At 58.4% G+C, this 20,747-nt stretch overlaps 1 protein-coding gene across 1 annotated transcript in view; it reads right to left on the reverse strand.

Moving 5' to 3' along the window:
- The window catches only part of EPHA8 (EPH receptor A8), a 29,576-nt gene extending 14,491 nt beyond the window's left edge, over nucleotides 1-15,085 (reverse strand). Inside the window, exons 1-3 of the mRNA XM_064587497.1 lie at nucleotides 15,025-15,085; nucleotides 8,590-9,253; nucleotides 1,314-1,469 (exon numbers count right to left, since the gene is read on the reverse strand). Coding sequence (XP_064443567.1) covers nucleotides 1,314-1,469; nucleotides 8,590-9,187 — 754 coding nt within the window. The 5' untranslated portion in view covers nucleotides 9,188-9,253; nucleotides 15,025-15,085. The remainder of the gene's footprint in view (nucleotides 1-1,313; nucleotides 1,470-8,589; nucleotides 9,254-15,024) is intronic.
- Between the last annotated feature and the right edge of the window lie 5,662 nt (nucleotides 15,086-20,747).

Here is a 20,747-nt window from a genome sequence, read left to right on the forward strand (position 1 = left end):
ATTTCCAGAACCTGAGGGCACCGAATTGTGGATTTGGAGGAAAACTGGAGTCTGGCTCGCTGAGTACAAGTGTCCATGACCTAGAGCGGGGCTCACGTTGCCTGCGAAGCCCACAGTAGTCACCATGTCACTCAGCCACCCTTTCTGCCCTGGCAGGTCCCACATGGGGTAAATGCATGGGTCTGGACAGAAGAGGGGAGGGAGGGAGGGAGACAGAGTGTGTGTGTGTGTGTGTGTTTGTGTGCGCACGCGTGCACCCACACTCTCACCTGCCATGTACAGGGAGCCTGGGGGCTCGGCGTGATGGAGGTGGGGGGAGAGGGAGGTTGGGGACTGAGGCTGGGATGGACCGGGGGGCGGAACAGGTCAGAACCGTGAGAAGCGCCCGTCACCCCACCCCAAGAGACCGGGGTTGGCAGATGGGGTGGGCTGAGCTGGGATGGGAGTGTGAGAGGCCCCTTCAGGCCGTGTGAGCAGGACGCCGAGATGGTCGCGCAGCCCGGCAGGCACGTGCCAGAGCCCCTCGGAGTCCCCTCAGGTACACAGGGGGCGAGCACACGGGAGCACACTTCTCCAGGCCCACACGCCTCCCCTGCAGGGCCAGCTGTCCACACGCAGAACCCACAAGGCACATTCAATCAAGCTCTCCGGGGAGGTGCACACACCCCCCTAACAATCCTTTACACCCACACGGGCACAAGACTCCGATGTTCACACTCGAGCCTACGCACGCTACACAGGCATCTTCTATGGGAGCAGCTGCCGACACAGACGCACGTGTCATCCTCGCTGCAGGTGTCCCAGGGCACACACACAGTCCGACACACGCACGCCCTCATCCAAGCAGGCAGCCACGCATATTCCTGATACACACCCATGCACGCACAGCCCCCCACACACTAAGGCAGCTCTGAACGGTCCATCGGGGATGACAGCGATCGGGGGGCTCCTCTGGCTTGCCCACCCCAGCTCCCGGGACATCAGTATCACTGCCGGGCCAGGAGACGACCAAAGGCTCCTCTCATCTGCCCTCTGAAGCAGAGAGGAAAGACAAAGGGAAGGAAGGAAAGATGTCCCTGGAGAGGTGACAGGTGATATAGGACAGGAGGTAGGGACCCCCTCCCAGAGAGGTCAAGGCCACCCCTGAGGAGTCAGAGCTAGAGTCATCCCCCCAACCCTATGTAGGCCCCTGGTCCAAGACAGCCACCCGTCCCTGCCTCACTCCCAGAGCACTGGCTCCCTGGAGTCCTGGGAGCACGGGGTCCTGGCCCGGTCTTGGTCTCCAGGATTTTGGGGCTCAGGGCGGTACTCACGGGTGCAGGCTGCAGATGGTGGGTCCAGGGCTGCGCGGTAGTAGCTGAGGTCACAGCGGCAGGTCTGGGCAGCGGGGGCTGCAGAGTGGCTGTGGGGAGGGCAGCGGGCGCAGAGCTGGTCCCCAGGGGCCGACTTGTAGAAGCCCAGCTCACAGGCTGCGGGGGACAAGGCGGCTTCAGAGGAGTCAGCCGGGCCGCCCTGGCCAGCCCCGGGACAGCTCTCACTCTGACCCAGGACTTCCAGAGGGATCTCCCAAGGGACATGGGTGCAGACCCTGAGCATCACCCGGTCCCACCCTCATTGGCAGATGGAGGGACTGAAGCACAGAGAGGGCCTGTGACTTACACAGGGTTGCACAGCTAGTGGGGGACAGAGCTGAGGCGAGTCCCAGCCCCGAAGTCGGCCCAGGAAAGAGCCTCTTCAAACCAGAGTCACGTCTCCTCCAGGGGCCCTTCCTGCCCAGGCCCGTCTCCAGCCTCAATCTGTCCATCACAGGACCCCGGTCCCTGAGTGAGACACTGCCTCGGATGTGGGGGTCAAGAGGCTAAGCACCCAAGGGTTGTGACTTGGGGAGAAACGAAAGCTGGAAGGGAATGGGGTAGGTGGCAATGTGACCGGATAAGAGACCCAGGTGATAAGACCCCCATCAAAGTACAGATTCCAGGCCCCACCACAGCCACCTGGTTAGAAGAGCCAGGCGTGGGGCCTGGGACTCTCTTTTCCAAGCTCCCAAAGCAATGACTACCCGGAATCTCAGGTTCCCGACCCTCCCAGAGCCTGCGTCACTGTTACCGTGACAGGGACACACCTGTCCTGTATGTGACCCTCTCCCCAGCCTCCGCCACACCTGCATCATCTCTCACCTGGATGCCCCGGCCTCCAGCCTTGCCTCCCCAGCCCCGCCTGCCAGCCTGACTGCCGTTCATTCAAAGCAGCATTCATGAGCGCCCACTCTGTGCCAGGCACTGATCCGGGTGCCAGAGACACAGCCGTGAACGAGATCGACATGGTCTCTGCCCTCGGGGACTCAGCCTCTTTGAGGGAGAGACATACAGTAAATGAGGCTGTGATCATTTCCAGGAAGGAAATAAAGTGGGTGATGTGGCAAACGGTGAGTGCTGGGAGGAGCTACCTTCCTGGAGAAGGAAATGATATTTGAGTCTTGTCTAAAGAATAAGAACAAGTCAGCCTTGCAGGGAGTGGAGACTTTCTAGGTTGAGGAACTCCCTAAAATGACTGCCAGTTCAAACCCTCACGGGCCCCCCAGGGCCTGAACAGCAATGCCCGGCATTCGAAGCCCTCCTGCAGCCTCCTCCAGGGTCACCGCTCCCTCCCCAACTGCAGGCCGAACTAAAGGACTGGCCATTCCCCACATCCAGCAGTTTGCTTCCTGCCTCAGGGCCTTTGCATGTACTGTGCCTTCTTCCTGGGATGGCTTATCCCTTTGGTCAACCTGTTGAACTCTTCCAAGATTCATTTTAATTGTCCCTTTGAACAAAGCCTTTCTCTACATCTACACACACACACACACACACACGCACGGAGGTACAGAGAGGCCACCGCTCCCTGCCCTAATTCTGCAGCCCCTGCTCAGGACCACCACCTATCACACTATAGCTATACTGTTTTATCTGTATGTCTGACTCACCTCCTAAACCAGAGGTGTTTGTGGGCAGCTCCTTGTGAATAAGGGCAGAGCTGCCTTATTCATCTCAACGTTCCTAGTGTCTGGCTCAGAGCGGAAGCTGTCAGCACTTGTAGGAGTTTTCAAGGTGAGCTAATCCTCCCATTATCTGCTCTGGACAGAGTGCGAGCCCGGGAGTTCAGGAGGACCGAATGCCACCCAGCCGGGCGGCTCCCGGCTGCACCATGGACCTGACTTCCTTTGCAACAGGGACCACCGGGCAGTTTATGGGATTTCTATCCATTAAGTCCCATTCTGGAAAACTTGGTGCTTGAGAGAAGCTTCGCTTGAAAAGATGTCATGTCGTTTAAAAAAAAGAATCTCTTTATTATAATAGCTAAAATCAAGTTGATTTGTAAAATTCTCCCAGCTCGAGAGAAAACCTGGAACCAGGAGGAATGACTCTGCCCTCACATTTGCTTCACAGACTCAGAGGCCGCAGAGCCGACGGGGCCTACAGGCTAGAGAGCTGAAGGAAATGTACCTCCGCTTTGAGACTTCTTCCCTCCCACCTGGAGAGACCCCAAGACATCTCGGGCCTGACAGGGGGCTGGGAGCTCGGGGTTGTAGGGCTCCAACCTGACGCACTATGATCTCACTTCCTCCTCCCAGAAGCCCCCCCCAGGAGGCAGAGTCCTGGGGCAAGCGGAAGAGCCTTCCTCGGGGCCTAGGAAATCGGGCTTTGCACTTCATCAGCAAATATTTGTTCAACCCGTTGTTGAGCTGAATGACAGTAATCCTCACTGTCATGATCAGATCCAGGTCGATTAGCATTTCGGGGACCGTTTGCTCATTCTGCCCTGCATTTATTCCTTACCCCAAATTTATTGAGCTGCTACTATGGAGCCGAGATAAGCAAGAGCTGGTCCTGCTTTCAAGGAGCTGTCTGGGCCGTGACAGGCACACAGAAAACATGTGGTGACACCTTGGTGTGATCTGTGGCATGAAGGAAGTGTGGCGAGATGGCCCACAGTTCCTGAGTCCCTACCGACCACAGAGTTCATCTTGTTCTCGTCAGTTAAGAGCAGAAACTCGGGAGCAGGCTGCCTGGGTTCCTCTTCTGGTCTGACCCCTTCACCTAGGCTATGGGACTTTGGGCAGGTTGCTGGGCCTCAGTTTCTTCATCTGTAAAATGGGGATAATAATAGGACCCACCTCCTAGGGCTGTTGCCAGGGTGCCCTGAGTGAGCACATGTGAATTCACGCCAGGACCGTGCCTGGCACTTAGTCACAATGCTGTGTGGTGGCGATAATACATCTCTTTTGGAGTACCTTGCCCAAGGCTCCCCATTGGGCCAGAAGGCAAACCCAGGTGGGGAGCCTCTGGGGCCCGGGCCTTTCCCCCACCAGCCTCTCAACACGCGTCCAGGGCTTAGAGATGACCCGGCCTTCCTGCCGCTCGCCAGTGGGTGGTTCTCACACGCTCTGCAAATACCCATATGGCTATAACGTGTCAAAGCCAGATTAATCCGTGCAATGAAAATAAAATAATCTTTAATAAGAATACTAATCACCAGGCCTCGGGGAGCCCGGAGACCTGGAGACAGAGCCGGGAATTAATGGCTGAGACAGATGGAGCAGCTCTGGGCTGGGGCCCGGCCCTGCCCGCCGACCCAGGGCGCTTCCGGAGCCCGTGTGCCCGGCGAGTGGGCCGAGTGCCAGGCAGGGCCGCTGCTCCTGCCGAGGGCACCTTGCCCAGGCCGCCCGCCCGGCCGGCAGCTGCCTGTGGCCCTACCACCTCTCCCCACGCCCCCACCAGGAGCCTGAGACTTGACAAATAAGGTGTCTGCCGGTGGATGACCAAAGGAAATTAATTCTAAATCAGATTTTAAACACCGTCAGGAAGGCAAAAGAGCTCGGCGCTCATGTTCCCCCTCCGAAGCGAGACTCTCTGATATTTATAGAAAAATGATTAGGGCCTCCAAGGGTGGTTTGTATTCTGCATCCAGGTGATGGGAAGGACGGCAACCAGGGCTTCAGACTCGGGGCTGCAGCTCTGTTGGGTGATGTTCTGAGAGGTCTTTCCCCTGCCCAGACTGGGGGGATGGGGACTGTGGCCAGCTATGGGGACAGGTCACGGGGCCTGGCACTGTGTCGTGAGGGGGGTGCTGTGGTTGGGAGCTTTAGGATCCAATCGACCACTCCTATAGCAGTGTGCCCTTGGGCCAGTCACTTGAGCTCTCTGGGCCCCCACTTCCCCACTGGTAAACTGGACGGGCTCCCCATGGCTCTGACGTCCTTCTGCGGGTCTCTGAGGCCTGAGGGCAGCCTCGGTAAGGCCTCACAAAGCCCTGTGACTGGCTTGGTCCCTTCTGGGCTCCGCTGTCTTCTCTGTGAAATCAAGTGCTCCCTGGCCACGTATGTGCAGAGCTGTTGAGGGTGAAAGCAGGGGGAAGGGGACCTGCAGGCTGGGAGGGTGGCCGTCACCGTGTGGGCTGGTCCCTGCCGCAGGCCTCAGGCTCTGGATCCCCTCCTTTTGCTAGAAGGAAGGCGGTGAGATCAGGCTGGGCAAGCCGGGGCCCCGGAGCCCAGCCCTTCCTCCTCAACTGTTTGCTCAGAGACAACGGCCTGATGGAGAAGGCCAGGGGGACCCACGGTCCTCAGGGTGTCCCTCTCAGGTTGGTTGGCGGCAGAGGGGAGCTGCAGCTTTGAGAGGACAACTCACGTAGCCCAGAAAGGCACCCCACTCTGTTCCCGGCTCCTGCTTGGTCCTCAATCTCGCCATTCTCGGGCTACCCACCCAAGGAGGGATGGGGTCAGGGGCCCCCGGCAGGGCCGCCAGCCAGGGCCTCCCGTTGGTGGAGGGGCTCAGTGTCAGACCCGTGCTGCTTCTTCCAAGGAGGTTACACAGACAATCCCAGAATCCCACTCACAGGAGTGAGAAAAGTCTCTCCTCGTGCGACTTACCACTGGCATTCCGTCCCCAAACCTCTCTGCCTCCAGCGCATTAGGAATTAATATTTTTTATAAAACCTGTAATTATCCTGCAACTGGCATAATTATGTTGCATTGTGATTTCAATGTAAAATTCAAAATATGCTGCAATTTCCTAACCCTGCATTAACATTTCTTTATTATTTTTTATTAATACGCCAGCAGGGCCAGGCAATGGGAATGGCCTTGGCCTCTCCCAGCCCTGGGAAGGTCCCGCTGCTCGGGACTTGGGAGCTTTTACCAGGAGTCCTGTCCTTGACTTGCTGTGGGGCCTGGGGCAAGACACATTCCCTCTCTGGGCTCCACTTCCCACCCCGGTCAAACAAGGGGCTGGAGTAGGCCCCAAGACCTCTGACCCCACCATCAGGAGGACCAGTCTCCCTCCCAAGGTAAGGGTGCCCCACTGCACGCTGGACAGACAAATGGCTCCCTTGCGCTGGCTGGCCAAACCCAGAGTTGCCGTCAGTGGCTGACCTTGAGCAGGGATCCACTGACCAGCTGGCCTGATTATTATGGCCTATGCTGTACTAGTTAGAACTGTTCTGCTGTTACCCCAGGGAAGGGGGAAGCGGGATTTGGCAGAGGGCTCTGTTGACAGAGGAAGCAGTTCAGGCCTCTGGAGGGAGCCAGCCTGGGATCAGAGCCCTACTCTGTGATTTAGGTTGAAGGACTCAGTTTGTCGCATCTGTAAGATGGGGATATGCCACCTAGCTTAGAGGACTTCTGTAAGCATGAGAAGGTGTGTGAACTTCCCGAGTGCAGGGACTCCCTGTGCCTAAATTCCAATGCCTGGGATACACCAGGTGCTCAATAGAATGAGTAACTGCCATGACAAGGAGAAAGTGCTTATTAATGTGCCTCGTACGTGGCAAACACTCGAAAATTGCTGCTGAGGGACTTTATCGTCCCCATCAGGAGGGGGTGCTGGAAGCCAGCTCTGGTGGGGAGAGCAGTCAGGCTGGGCCAGAGATAAGCTAAATGCCTACACGTGGCTCCCAGCAAGACAGACCCGACTCAGGTCCCAGCTCCACCTCTCACCAGCTGTGAGGCCTACGCAGTGATGCTACCTCTTGAGCCTCAGTTTCCCCATTGGTCAAATGGATCTGTAACACCTGCCTTGCTCCAGGGAGCAAATGAGTTGATGTGTGAGCCTCCCTTTGTGAGCTGCAAAGGCACTAGGGATGTTGGTTATCATCCAGCAGGGAGCTGAGAAGTGCAGGGATGACTGTGATGGGAACCAGAAGAGGCTGGAAGCCTGGGAGCCTGACAAATGAGGCCACAGGGGGCAGAACAAGTCCAGAAACAGGCGAACGTCACAGAAGGTGCTTTGGAAGTTAGGGTCCCCTAGAGGTGAAGGCTCGTAGCAGTTGGGAGTGTGAAGGATTTCTTACGGAAACCGGAGAGCCCCAGAGAGGGGCTGGAAGGGGCCTGGTGGCTGGATGGAGTATCCTGATCCCAGAGAACTACCCTGAGCACCACCCGAAATTCTCAGCCCGTGCCCTACTCTGCCCTGTGAGCACCAAGGGGTCTTTCCTGCCCGCTTGGGGCTGAGGGACGGGCCCCATCCCAGGTCCTCTCTGGGGCCAGGCCCCAGCCTCTCTGATCCCTGCCTAGGAACATCCTCCCCCACCCCAGGAGACCAGGGTTCCCAACAGCAGGCTTCACTAAGCTCTGAGTGCTGAGCAGCCACGTGTCCAGCCCCCCGGGGAAGCCATGGAAGGGCAGAGGGCAACCAGCTGAGGCACCAGCTGTCTGTCCAACCAACTCTCACAGTGTCCCCGGTGCTTGGGATACCCCTGCTACATCACACAGTCCAAGTGTGACACACACACTCAGCCTGGAGTCTGGGCCCTGCTCTTGGCCTCTGGCGCGGGAACCCGAGCAGCGCGCTCATGGGAACAGGTGACATGCTGTTCCATCCTCAACCTTCCTCTTCTCAAGGACCTTGGCTGTCCTCTCCCACAGGTCCCTGGGTAAGATCCCCCTAGACCCAGGCAGGCCGGTTCAGGTGGCCCAGGGACACACCTAGACAGGGCTCCCCGGGCATCCCTGCCTGCACACCTTCCCAGGGGCCCCATGCTGCCCTCCTGCACCCAGGGACTGTGGCCACTTCCCTCCACTCAAGTTCAGTGGTTTTGAGCATGGACTCCAGAGCCAGACCTCCGGGTTCAAATCACAGCCCTGCGGCTTCCTAGCTGGGTGCCCCTGGGCAAGTTGCTTTGCCTCTCTGTGCCTCAGTCTCATCTACAAAGCCAGGATAACAGTAGCTTCTATTTCATAGGGCAGCTCTGGGGACTCAATGAGTTAACACGTGAAAAGTGCCTACAACGATGCCTGAGCTAAGTTAGCTCACAGTATTGTCCCCTCACGCAGCTGGACGCCCAGTCCTGCAGGTGTCCTCAGAGGTACGTCTCCACAACACCCACAGAGCCTAGCACCTGGCTGTCATGTGTCTCCCTGTCTTCTCCCTCCCCTGCTCCGCACACGCACACGCCGCCTGGTGTATTTGCTGACACGGAAATGCTGGAGGGTCACCCCTCTTCCCAGATGCTGTTGCCCCCCAGCGCATGCTGCCCGCAATGCCCCCCCCACAGCCGGGCAGCCCCCTCCCGGACTGAGCCCCAGGCCCGCTGGCCGCCCCCGCACGGCCCGCTCACCCTCACAGGCATCCCGCCGCTCCTCGTAGCCGGCGCTGCACACGCACTTGCCGATGGGCACCAGCCACTCGCCCTCAGCGCTACAGTACATCTTGGGCGTGTCCCGCTCCTCGGAGTGCCGCACGCACTGGCCCCGCACCTCCACCAGCGAGGACGAGTCGGCACCCGTCACCGCCTCCGAGAAGGCAGCCAGGTTGCGCACCATAGTGGGGCACTTCTTGTAATAGATGCGGAGAGACAGGATGGCGAGGCACGCGCCAATGTCCTGGAAGGCCAGGTAGAAGCCGCGCTTGCTGAGGGGGCCCACGCCGCGCACCTCCGTGTTCAGCTTGAGGCGCCGCACGCCCAGGTCGGCACCCGTGAAGCTCTCGTCAGCTGCGATGGTGTCGATTTTGAGGAACTGGCTTTCTTGCGTGCTGGCGCCCAGGTCACGGTCCGACTCCAGGTAGTAGAGGTTGAAGGTCTCCTTACAGGTGCCCAGCACGCCGGGCATGCTGTTGCAGTCACGCAGGGTGAACTTGATCTCGGCGTAGACGCGCCGGGCGCCGTCGCGGGGCACCCAGCTCGTGCGGAGCCAGTTGTTCTGGTTGGGGCTCATGACGTTGCAGACCTGGTACGTGTGGATGGGCTGGAAGGACTCGTCCACCTCGTTGATGGAGTCCCACTGCGGGCAGAGAGAGCACAGCGCTGAAATGAGCGTGAGCACCTCGCCCCCTCCTGCCAGTCGTCCCTGCCACATGCGCACGGGGCCGGGGGCATCCCTGGGAGGAAGACGGAATGTTCTCTGCCCTTCAGTTGCTGACCTTCTACTGGACCACGACTATGAGATGTGATCCCACAGGTGCCCCATCCTTCCGAGAAAGTGTTATTTGCTGCAGTTTACTGATGTGGAAATAGGTGCGAGCCCCACGTCTGAAGTCACCCAGCTCGTGAGTGGTGGAGCCAGGACTGGAATTGATTCCAAAGCTACAAAACCCAACCTTGTGTCTATATGGCAGCTCCAAACACTCCCAGGGTGGGACGTTGCCGGGGGGTCAGCTTTGCTTGGGTAAGTCAGGGAGCCCACGGGTCCAGTTTCCGTATTAGTTGCCAGAGGGATCCTTCTAATGCATGGACCTGACTATGCCTCAAATCCTTCAGCAAGGGAGTACCAGTGGGACACCTGAATGTGGTGGCTTCTGTGCCAGGTCCTGGCCAGGTATCAGTGATTCAGAAATAAATCAGACACGATCAACAGAGTGAAAGGCAACCCACAGAACGGGGAGAACATACCTGCAAATCATGTGTCTGATAAGGGATTAATATCCAGAATATATAAAGAACTCCTACAACTCAACAACAAAAAACCTGAACAGCCCAGTTGGAAAATCAGCAAAAGACTTGAATAGACATTTTCCCAAAGAAGATATACAGATGGTTAAATAGTCCACAGAAAGATGCTCACCGTCACTCATCATTAGGGAAATACAAATCAAAACCACAACGAGAGACCATTTCACACTCACGAGGATGACGATTATCTAAACAACAGGAAATAACAAATGTTGGGGAAGATGTGGAGAAACTGGAATGCTTGTGCCTTGTTGGTGGGAGTGTAAAATGGTGCAGCTGCTGTGGAAACCAGAGTGGAGGTTCCTCAGAAAGTTAAAAATAGACCTATCCTGTGACCCAGCAATTCCACTTCTGGGTATATATGCAAAAGAACTGAAAGCAGGGTCTCAAACAGATACGCATACACTCAAGTTCACAGCAGCATTATTCACGGTAGCCAAAAGGTAGAAACAACCCAAATGTGTCCATCGTTGGATGACTGGATAAACAAAACATGGTGTATCCAAACAATGGGACAGTATTCAGCCTTAAAAGGGAAAAAAATTCACACCCAGCCACACGGGTGAACCTTGAGGACGTTACGCAAAGTGAAATAAGCCAGTTGTGAAAGAACAAATATTGTATGATTCCGCTTAAATCAGGTCTTTAGACCCATAGAAACTGAGAACGGAATGGTGGTGGCCAGGGGCTGGGGGACTGGGGAATGGTGAGCTGGTATTTCATGGGGACAGAGCTTCAGTTTGGGAAGATGAAAAGAGTTCTGGAGATGGACAGCGGTGACGGTCACACAACACGGTGAATATACTTAATGTCACTGAACTAAACACTTAAAAAGCGGTTACGATGATAAATGTTATATGCATTTTACCACAACCTTTTTAAAAAGAAAGGAAGGAACACTCTAGAAATACTCCCTCCCCTTGAGTGCCTCACAGTCCAACAGACAAGGTGGTGGAGGGCTCCATGCCAAAGTGGGTGGGCATCTAAGGGGTGGTGGAAACTTCCTGCAGGCTAAAGCAGGAAGCTCTTGCAGGGATGGGAGGGAAGAGCCCCCGAGAGGCCAGGAAGAATAAGCAATGTTCAGCGAGCACCAGATAGCCCAGATCGGCCGCAGAGGATTCACGTGCAAGACCCAGTGCCGAGAAACGGGCCTGGAGTTAGAGGTCAAGACCTCTTGGTCTCTAACCTGCTGTGTGACCTTGAGCAAGTCGCTCTTCCTCTCTGGGCCCTAGCTTCCTCAACTGCAGAATGCTGGTTGGCCGGGAGCAGTCACAGTGGGCTGAGTCCCATGGACTCCCGAGAGCCCTGAGGAGGGACTGGAGGCTGAGAGCAGATGGAGGGGATGGGCTCTGGGTGCCTGCCTTGGGTTGGCCCGAGATGCAATGCCTTGCTCTTCTCTCTTGGGCCTCTATGCGCAACTGTCCTTGAACTAGAGATTCTATTGCTTAAGGGGGATGGGGGAGGTAAAAACCACTCCTCGTGATGTTCTGAGAATCTGGGGGGTTCTGAGTGACCCGCAAGTGCTGAAGTGGGGACCACGGTGGTCTCAAGTCTTTCCTATCTGACGAAAGCCCCTCCATCTCATCTCATCTTGGCCAGCATGTGGTCTCAACCCTCGGGGCCCACATCTGTAAAATGGGGCTCAGACAGGCCCACCTCAGCGAGGCTTGAGAGGATGAAAGGAGAAGTAGGCTGCCAAGCTCTTGGCTTGGGCCTGGCACAGTAGGGCACCAGTGGAATGGGACTGCCATGGTGCCGACCTGGCAGCATCTTCCCAGTCCACCTGTGCCTGCCTCCAGGGACCCCAGCACAAGAGGTCCAGGGTGTGCCAGCCTCACCTAAAACCTTATGCCTCTTACACCCCCTACCCCCACAGGACCCCCCTGGACCCCACGCTGCAGCCAGGGCCTCTGGGCAGTGCTGTGCCACATCTGGGGTTAAAGTCATTGTCACAGTTAATGGAGCACCAAAGAGCCAGCCAGCTGTCCCCTGTCTGTTTCCTGCCAGGGACCTGGATAAATTCATCAGCTCCCTCGGATCTGCTCCAGCCGCTCCACCAAGGCCAGGGGCCTGGCCTCGCCCTGCCAGCCCCAGGGGCTGCTGCACATGCCCAGAGTGGCACGAATTCCTGGAGGCTGGTGCAAGGATGGAATGAGCCCTGTTCTCCACCTGGGCAAACCTCCCCACCCCGCCCCCCCAAGCCCCGGTGCCCTCCTCCTCCAACCCCCGCCATTGCTCTGCAGCTCTGTCGTCCGTCTGGAACAGAATGCCCTGCCCCAGCTGTGCAGCCCTGGGCATCTCCCCTCCCCTCTCTGAAGTGTGAAATGGGCCGGCTGATGCCTGCCCCTTCCCCCTACTCCAGGGGGTGCTGAGGGTCAGGGGGGACAACAGAATGTGCCTCTCATCTAAGGCAGTGCTGGTTAGCGCCTGTTAATTCACCAGAAGCCACGAGCAGGTCCCAGCGTGTGGAGGGAGGCGCATGGCCTGATGAAGAGCCTGGGGCCTGGGGCCAGACGTCCCCCGACCTTAGCAGAGTTGCTTAACCTCTCAGAGCTTCAGGTTTCTCACCAGGAAAATGTCCCTTTCGTGCATCCTCATGGATGACAAGTGCACGGAGCAGGCTCTGTGCTCATTCCCGTGTTATAAACGGGGAGGTGGAGGCCAGGGAAGTGACTTGCCTGGGTCACACTGATCAGAGGCAGCAGAGTAAGGGCTCGTCCAGACCCAGCAGCACCCTTGGCCTTTAAGCTGTGCGGCCCTGGTTGACAATCCAATCACTCTGCTGATGCTGGACACAGCCCTGGATGGCCCTTGCTCCGAGGTTGTTTAAGATCTTTCAGAATCAGAGGAACCTCATGGAGCCTCAAGGACCACGTCCACAGGCTCCCTAGCCAGCTGGGCAGGAGAATCGCCTGGAAAGCTTATGAAACCAGATTCCCAGGCACCTCCCCATACCCCCGGGGACACGGGGCCCTGTATGCCTCACTTGCTAGCCTGGAACAGGTTCCAGGTCTAGAGTTTGGGAACCAGGGATCTCACCCAGCCTTCTTTCCCCTCCAGGCAAGCGCAATCTCCAGCCCCCATAAAGATGGAAGGTGGTCCCCGGCTCAGCAGACAACGCTGGAGGGCCTCCCACCCTCTCACGATGAGGACATAGACCAAAGAGAAGAATAGGGACTCAACACAGGCTCTAGGCCCGAGCAATTGCAGTTTGAGTCCATCCTTTGGAAACTGTCTGATGGTGGGCAAGCTATTCCTTGCTGCTCTGAGCCTCAGCTTCCTCATCTGTGAAATGGGGTGGCTGTGCCTACTCACAGGATTGGTCGTGGGGATTAAATGAGATCATGCCTGTGAACTGCTCAGAGCTGTGTGAATATACGCTATTTGTTCTAACAGGATAAGGTAACTCTGAGCCATGCTTCACGGCACCTTGGAAGCAAAAGAACCTTCGATTTGCAGCATAGTCAGTGAACACACAAGTCCAGCCATGCTCCCCACCTGCTTAAAACCCTTACAATTCCCTGTAAGGAACCCTAAAAACCAAGTCCTAAGCTCTGAGGAGGACCTGGGGCCAGGCCCGCTCCTTCCTAGCTGCTGGGTCTCGGGGGAAAAGCTGACCCAGCCATCGGCCAGGCGGTCCCCTCCTCAAGGGTCAACCCCCTGCCATTGGCAGAGCTGGCTCACTTTCTCAAGCCCTTTCACACCCTGCTCACCCCTGGGAGACAGCCACCTGGGGCACACACAGAGGAGAAAGTCACAGGGAGAAACTGAGGCCCAGGGAGGTAAAGACACCTCAAGGACCCAGCCTTTGCCCTTAGGCAGGGCTAATCCGCTCAGGCAGAAAGGAGTTCCCTCCTGGCTCTTGGGCCCATGTGGCCTGCTGTGAAGCTTCCTGAAGCCTAGTACATGGGGGCTAATGACAGCGGACTCGGCTTTCTGCTCCAGAGGGAGGGGCGGGGGGCTCCAGCCTGCCCCCAGCCAGCCACAAATGGCCCGGATGAAGAGTGAAGAAATACTCCCACTCCCTTCACACATAGTCACTCTTGATGTCATTGTCACCATCATTATTAATATTATTACCCTTGTCTCCAGAGCCGTGGAAACCAGTGTTCACGAGAGAAGTCACGTGTACGTGACACGCCTGCGTCTGTGGGGCGGGGGGGATGTGTGTGTGCATTTCTGAGCATGCCTGCAGGAAGAAAGGTCTGTGACACAGAACCCTAACACACACTAATGACAATGACAGTGACGGTACATTCAGTGAGGGCTCACCAGGTACCAGGCACAGCGCCAAGACCAGGTGTCACCTCCCCTCCGCCTGACAGCAAAGCCCACGAGGTCGTCACATGCTCAGCCCTTGCCACAGATGGGGAGCTGAGACTCAGGAAGTGAGGTGGCGACCACCAGGGCCACCCCGCTTGTCAGTGGCAAAATCGGGCCTCCGCCAGGCTCATGGATCCTCCCCCTGCCCCCAGGTCTGGGTAAGAGAAGCGGAGGGCCGGGCAGTGCAGCTTTGTCTCTGGATGTCCTGGGGCTACCATGGCCACTCCCCAGGAGGATGGGACCCATGGAGACCTGATGGGCTCAGCCCCGGGTCACCATGGAGGCCAGAGGGGCCTGGGGGCTCGGCTACACCTGCTGGCAGCTGCCGCCCAGATGACTCTAGGGAACAGAGTAACAGGGGCCCGGGCAGCTCCTGGTGAAGGCAGAGCATGAGGGAGGGGACCAATCCCGAAGGGGTGAAAGGCCCGGCTGGGGCCCAGCGTGAATCTGTAGGCCCAGAACACAGACATCAGGATCCCACACCTAGGGCCTTAGACTTAAGAATCGGGAGCCCAGCACCAGGCTTGGTTCTGTAATCCCAGGGGTCTGCATGAAGGAAGGAAGGTAGGAAGGTAGGAAGATAGGAAGAAAGGGACGGAGGGAGGGAGGAAGGGAGGGAAGGAATCAGCAATTCTGTTTCTAACTGCTGTGTGGCCTTGGGTAAGTCCCTTCACCTCTCTGGGCATCTGCTTCCTTTTGATCTATCTGATGGTAAGAGCATGAGTCACAGGCTTTCTCTGCTCACAGAGGATGATGCTGGCCCCACGGCTGGTCACCTACCCCGTGAGCCGGATATGTGAGCCAGCCCCAGTCTCCGTGGATGGTGGACGTGTCCAGCAAGTTCACTGTAAAACAGGAGAGGAGAGAGCATCAGAGCCTAGGACACTCCTCCCCAGTCCCACAGCGCAGCCCAACCTGGCCACACTGGTCTGCTCTCAGCCCCGAACACGCCAGCTCCACGCCTCACTTCCCCTCTCCTTTGGGCCCCGGTTCAAGTTGTCCCTCTTGCTTGAGGCCAGCCTCCACCACCTCAGCCCAAATATGACCGTCCAAACCCCTGGAACACAAGCTGCCCCAAGCGCGGGGCTTCCCTGGTTGGTGATGCCGTGGGATGGCTAAGAGATGGCCTCAGGAGTCCAGGAGGCCCCGGGCCACATTCCCAGCCCTGCCACGTAGGGGCTGTGTGTCCCTGAACAAGTCCCTGCCCCTCCCTGAGGCTCAGTTTCCTCCTGTGAAAAATGGGCGTGACCATGGGTCCTGTTTGGCACACAGCCTCATCCTCGTCTCATTCATGGGACATGATGACTTTCAAAAGCACCCAGCAAGGTTTGCACCATGAGGTCATACCTCCTGCCGGAGGACCGGTCCCAGCTGTGCAATCACCAGTGTCCCACAGGAAATGCCTGGCACCTACCAGGTCCTCTGAGCACATCTGAGGTGGGGGGACCTGGAGCAGTAAGAACCGCCTCCCGGCCCCCACCGTGTGCTGAGCTCTGCGAGGGGCGCTTTAGACGTCTCGCCCCTGACCTGCAGGATGACAGCCGCCGCGAGGTGGTGACTCTCGTCTCCATTGGGCCAATGAAGACCCTGGGCCTGGGGGACATTCGGGAACGTGCTCAGTGCCCCCCCCTCCCGGGGTAGCCGGCAGGCCTGGTGTTCAGAACACCCGGGGAGGCAACCACCGCCGGCGCCGTGAGCCCCGGCAGCCTGAGGCCAGGAAGCAGAACCTGTGAGCAAGTCACCGTGGCTGGGAAGGAGCGCTGGCCCGAAAGGCAAGTCTATTCCAGGCCAAACCCCCACAGGGGAGCCTGCGAAGTCGCAACAACACAATGGAGGAGACCTGCCTTTGCAGCCAGACACGGCTGGGCTCGGATCGCAGTGCGGCTACATAGTAGTTGACCTTGGCTTCTCTGATCCTGTTTCCTCATCTGTAAAATGGGGATAGCAACACCTAGAGAGCAAACGGTCAAGCCTGGAGTCGCTGCCTTATTAAAGCTAATTCCCTTTCCCAAAGTCCTGCCCCTCCTGCCTCTCTCCTTGTACTCAGACCTACCCACTCACTTTAAGGTGATGAAGGCGCACTCAACTGTTAAGAAATCGGGGTTTGAGTCTCGACTGCTGTGTGTCCTCCGGTGAGTCCCTTCACCTCTCTGGGCCCCTGCTCCCTTTGATCTATCTGGTGGTAGGAATATGAGAGGGCTCTTGGTTCCACGTTCCCAAGGCCTTCCCGTTTCACGCTCTCTTCCACCTACCCCCTCTGCCAGCCTGCAATCACGGGCTGCCACCTAGGCTGGCTGGGGCAGGTTCCAGAGGGTTAACGCTGCTGGGGCCCTCCTAGGACTTTTCTGCAGGGAGGCTGGGGGTCCTGCTGCCTGAAGTTTGCATAGCTCTGCGTCTGCCCCTCAAAGATGGAGACAAGTGTCTTCAGGAAACGTTGGAGTGAGGATGCTCTTATTTGCTGGTTTTCTCCCTCCTCTTACACTCCCACCCCATTGTCAGGGACCCCAGAGGGGAGGCCAGCTGCAGAGAGCTTGCAGAACCAGGGGAGGGGCCTCTGCCCTCCTCCCTGGGTCCCCAGGGGTCAGGTGGGATCAGGGGATGGAACCAGTGTCCACAGAAGGGCCTCCCCTCCCCAGCCGGCCCCACGCCAGGGGCGCAGGCAGAGAAGCCTTCCCGCCTCCCTCCCTCCCTCTCAGGCAATGGAGAGAAAACTGGGTCAGGCAAGCTCTCTCCTCCTGCTGGCTGGTGGGAGGGGGAGGGGGCCGCACTGCAGTTTCCCCCAGACCAGCAGAGCCTCGTCAGGGGAGAGGATGAGGACAGGGGACCGGTGGGCTCCCCCATTCCAACCCACATTGCAGATGTGGTCTCAGAGCTGGAGGGCCCGCTCTCCAGTCTCCTGAACACAGCTCAGTCCTGCCCCTAACCCAGGGGCAGTCAGCATAAATGTCCGCCACTTAGACTCCTCCCCGCGGGAGCACCGTGACTCGTGACTCGTAGGGCAGCCGCCTGCAGACCCCACTTTCCAGGCCCTTCCCACCCCTGGAAACCTCACCACATTTGCAGCTGATTCTTGATCAGCCAGCCAGGGGGCTCAGATAATCCAAAGATAAGTCAAAAGTCGATTCTATCAGATTCGGGAAGAGCTATAGGATTCTAGGGCTGCTTGTTCCAACTCCTTCCAGACGCTTCCCTGTCCCTGCCCTCCTCTCCTCTCCCTTTGTCCCCCTTCTTCCCTACCTCACATGCCCTCCCATGGGGGGCTGGGGAGGAGACCCAGAATGCCTGTCACAGGAAGCTCCGGGCCCACAGGAGATTGCTTCAGGGCCAGAGACAAGTCCAGCACGAGGCCCACTCCCCCTGCATCCCCTTGGAAATGCAAACCTTTCTGGTCACCCGGCCTGGGCTCTCTCCCCCTCTTGCACTGCTGGCCTGTAGGTCTGTGTGCCATCCGTGAGGTCAGTTCTCCTCTCTGGGCCCATCTCACCGTTTGCCAATGGGAGGACGGGACTCATGGTTTCTCAGGGCCTTCATGAAGCGAATCACTTAACCCCTCTGTGCTCAGTTTCCTCATCTGCAAGATGTCTGTAGGCATCCTTCTTGGGCCTACCCACCCGGGCTGTTCTGGGAGATCAAACGGGTCCCTCTCCTGCTCTGAGAAGCACAGATAATTCCTAAGCCTTTCCTGTTCCACTGTGGAAAGCATTATGCGATTTCTTTTTTTCTCCAGCACCGTCATCTTCCCCCATTCCATTTCGCTGAGACTAATACTTAAATTGATTTACATTCCCTGAGGACGCAGTGCATGATGGTGAGGCTAGAGAATTCCGGTGGCCAGGGGATGTCAGCCAGGATGTGAATGCCTCAGCGATCACCCCAAAGTGGTGCATAGTCCACACCAGAGAATGATAAGGGGCTATGAGCCTGGTGGGGCTTGGGGGGCATCTCTGCAGGTGTGGGGCCCTCTCCTGTCCTATGAGGGACCTGGTTCAGGGGCACATGACCAGGCTGGGGCACTACTCCTTTTCGGGAGCCTAGCTCGGAGCAGATACCCCTCTCTGAGCGTCCACAGTCTCCCTGGCCAATCCTGGCACTGCACCAGCCCAGGAATGATACTGGGAGGGACTCCTGTCCTTCGGGAGGGAGGGCCGGCCTTTGTGGAACCTCGGCCCCAGGCTCTCCAGCCTGCACGGTCCACCCCCGCCCCACTGTGGGTCCTCTGCTGCACTGGCTGGACAGGTGAGTACTGGCCCTTGGACTATGCCTCCCTCAGCCCTGGACAAAGACATCCCCGCTTGCCTCTTTTTGTGGACCTTGCCTCTTCCCCAGCTGCTGCGCCCTCCCCCCGGACATGTCCTCCTCTCCCTCTCAGGCCAATGGCCTGTCTTCTGCAGGTGAGCCTGCTCTAAGTCACCTCCCCAGGGGGATCTGGGGTGTGCCAGTCTGCCATTCTGGAAGGTGCTGCCTCCTTCCTAGAGGAGTTGAGAGTGTCTTGTCCAAAGCCCAGAGCCTCAATGTGGACCCCACAGCATCCTGCTGGTAAGAAACTGTCCCCTTCCCCCAACCCAAACCTGGGAGCCCCCAGGCCCTTGTGCCCCAGTCCTGCCCTCTTCCCTACTCACCGGGCGCCCACCTCAATTCTCTTCTGGTGTCCCAGGAACCTGCGCCTGCTCACCAGCCACCCCAGCTGGCCCTGCTCTGCCTGCCGCCTCACCTAAGCTCTCAGCTCCCCTGCCCTAGTCCTTCTCCCACCGGAGACACTACGCGTGCATTTATTATGTGCACGTGCATTTCCGTGGGCATGAATGCAAGCTTGGGAGTCTTCTTATATATGTAGTATCTGCCCATGGCTGTGCATATTCTCCTGTGCGTGCCTCTGCACACATATGTGTGTGCACATGCGTGTCTGTGCACACATATCCTGGCTGCACTTCTATGTGTCTGACCGTAGGTGATGTTGGAGGTGGGGAGCTGTCCATGCATGTGAGTCTCTACAGGCCTGAGTCTGTGTGTGTAAATCCTGATGTGAGTCCGTGTGTGCATGTGTGCTTTTGGGGATGGCTATGTCTCTGAGCTGTTCGTGCGTGAGGGGGTGGATCTTTGGCGTATCTGAGTGTGGATGAGGAACACCGGCGCTGGAGCTCCCTCGTGTGTGGAAGAAGTTCATCCTGCCAGAGCAAGAACACAGCTCTGGACCCAGCTGTAGATCCTGCCCCTGGATCCTGCCCAGAGCACCACGTTGGGCCTCCTCTGGGCTGAGCTGTAGGAGCAGAGGAGATCCTGGGGGATAGGAGGTGGGGTGCAGAACAGAACCCAGGGCAGCATCCGGGGCTGGACCTGGACTTCAGTGGGGCTAACTCTGTGTGTGTGTGTGTGCGTGCGCACATGTGTGTGCACATGTGCAGATGTGAGGCCCTGGGTGTTGGGGAACCCTGATGGGTGTCTCGTCCCAGCTTTCCTTGTTCCCTCCCACCACCAGGAGGTCACCTCCCAGACCTTTTTTGTCCTGACTGCTCAGCCCACGCTCCTGCTCCTGCCCCCCACCCCTGGGTCCCCTGAGTGACTGGACTGCCCCAGCCTTGCCCCTGGACAGGACTCTGCTCTCCAGGGCCTTGCCTGCCTCAGCCCCTCTGCAGCCCCACAGCCTGCTCGTCACTGTCCCCTCCTCCCAAGGCCACCCTCCCGCCCTCCCCTCCAGCAGTGACTTCCCCAGCCGTCCAGCCCTCCCACCTAAGACTCTCTCCCCCTGCCCCTCTCTCTGGCTTCCCGCAACCCGCTCCTGCTCTCTGCTCCTCCTTCCTTAGTTCTTGGTCTCCTTTCTCAATGGCACCCCTTCCCTCTTCTTCTTCAGCCTTCTGAACCTCATCTCGCATCCCTGTGTCCCTCTGTTCTCTGTCCTCTGTCCCTGCCATGTCCCCTGGTCCTGTCCCCTCTCTCCTCTCTACCTCTTCTCTTGTCTTCTGTACCCAGTCCTGTTCCCTCATCCCCAGGGTCCAACCCTCAGTTCTCCGTCCCAGCTCCCAATCCCTCAGTCCTGTCCTCCCTCCCCGTCCCCCCAGATCCCGGGGGCCTCTGTCCCCCATCCTCAAGCCCTCGGGTCCGGGTTCCTATCCCCCAGTCCTGTCCCCATCTCCATCGCGCTGTCCCTTGACCTCGGCTCTCTCCCGCGGTGCCATCCCTGCCCCCCCCCCCCCCCCCAGCCCAGGGATCCCATCCCCTTTGGCTCTCAGGGTCGAGGGGAAGGAAGTTGAGCCTCGGGCAGCGGGCGCCGCGCCCCGGCCCCTCGGCCGCCCCCGCCCCGCCGCCGCCGCCGCCGCCGCTCACCTTCGCCGCGCGCCGCGGACACGCAGGTGGCCGCCGCCGCCGCGGCCGTGACGACCCAGAGCGCGGGGGGCAGGCGGCCCCGGGCGGGGGCCATGGCCGGGCCCGGCGGGCGGGAGCGCCGCGCACCCTCCAGCTCGGCCGCAGCGGCCGGCGCGTCGGCGCGCTCCGCGGCTCTCCCGCAC

This window comes from Mirounga angustirostris, unplaced genomic scaffold (genome assembly GCF_029215605.1).
Source record: "Mirounga angustirostris isolate CCGP_5_RB_7025 unplaced genomic scaffold, mMirAng1.0.hap1 SCAF_4, whole genome shotgun sequence".
Classification (NCBI taxonomy): domain Eukaryota; kingdom Metazoa; phylum Chordata; class Mammalia; order Carnivora; family Phocidae; genus Mirounga; species Mirounga angustirostris.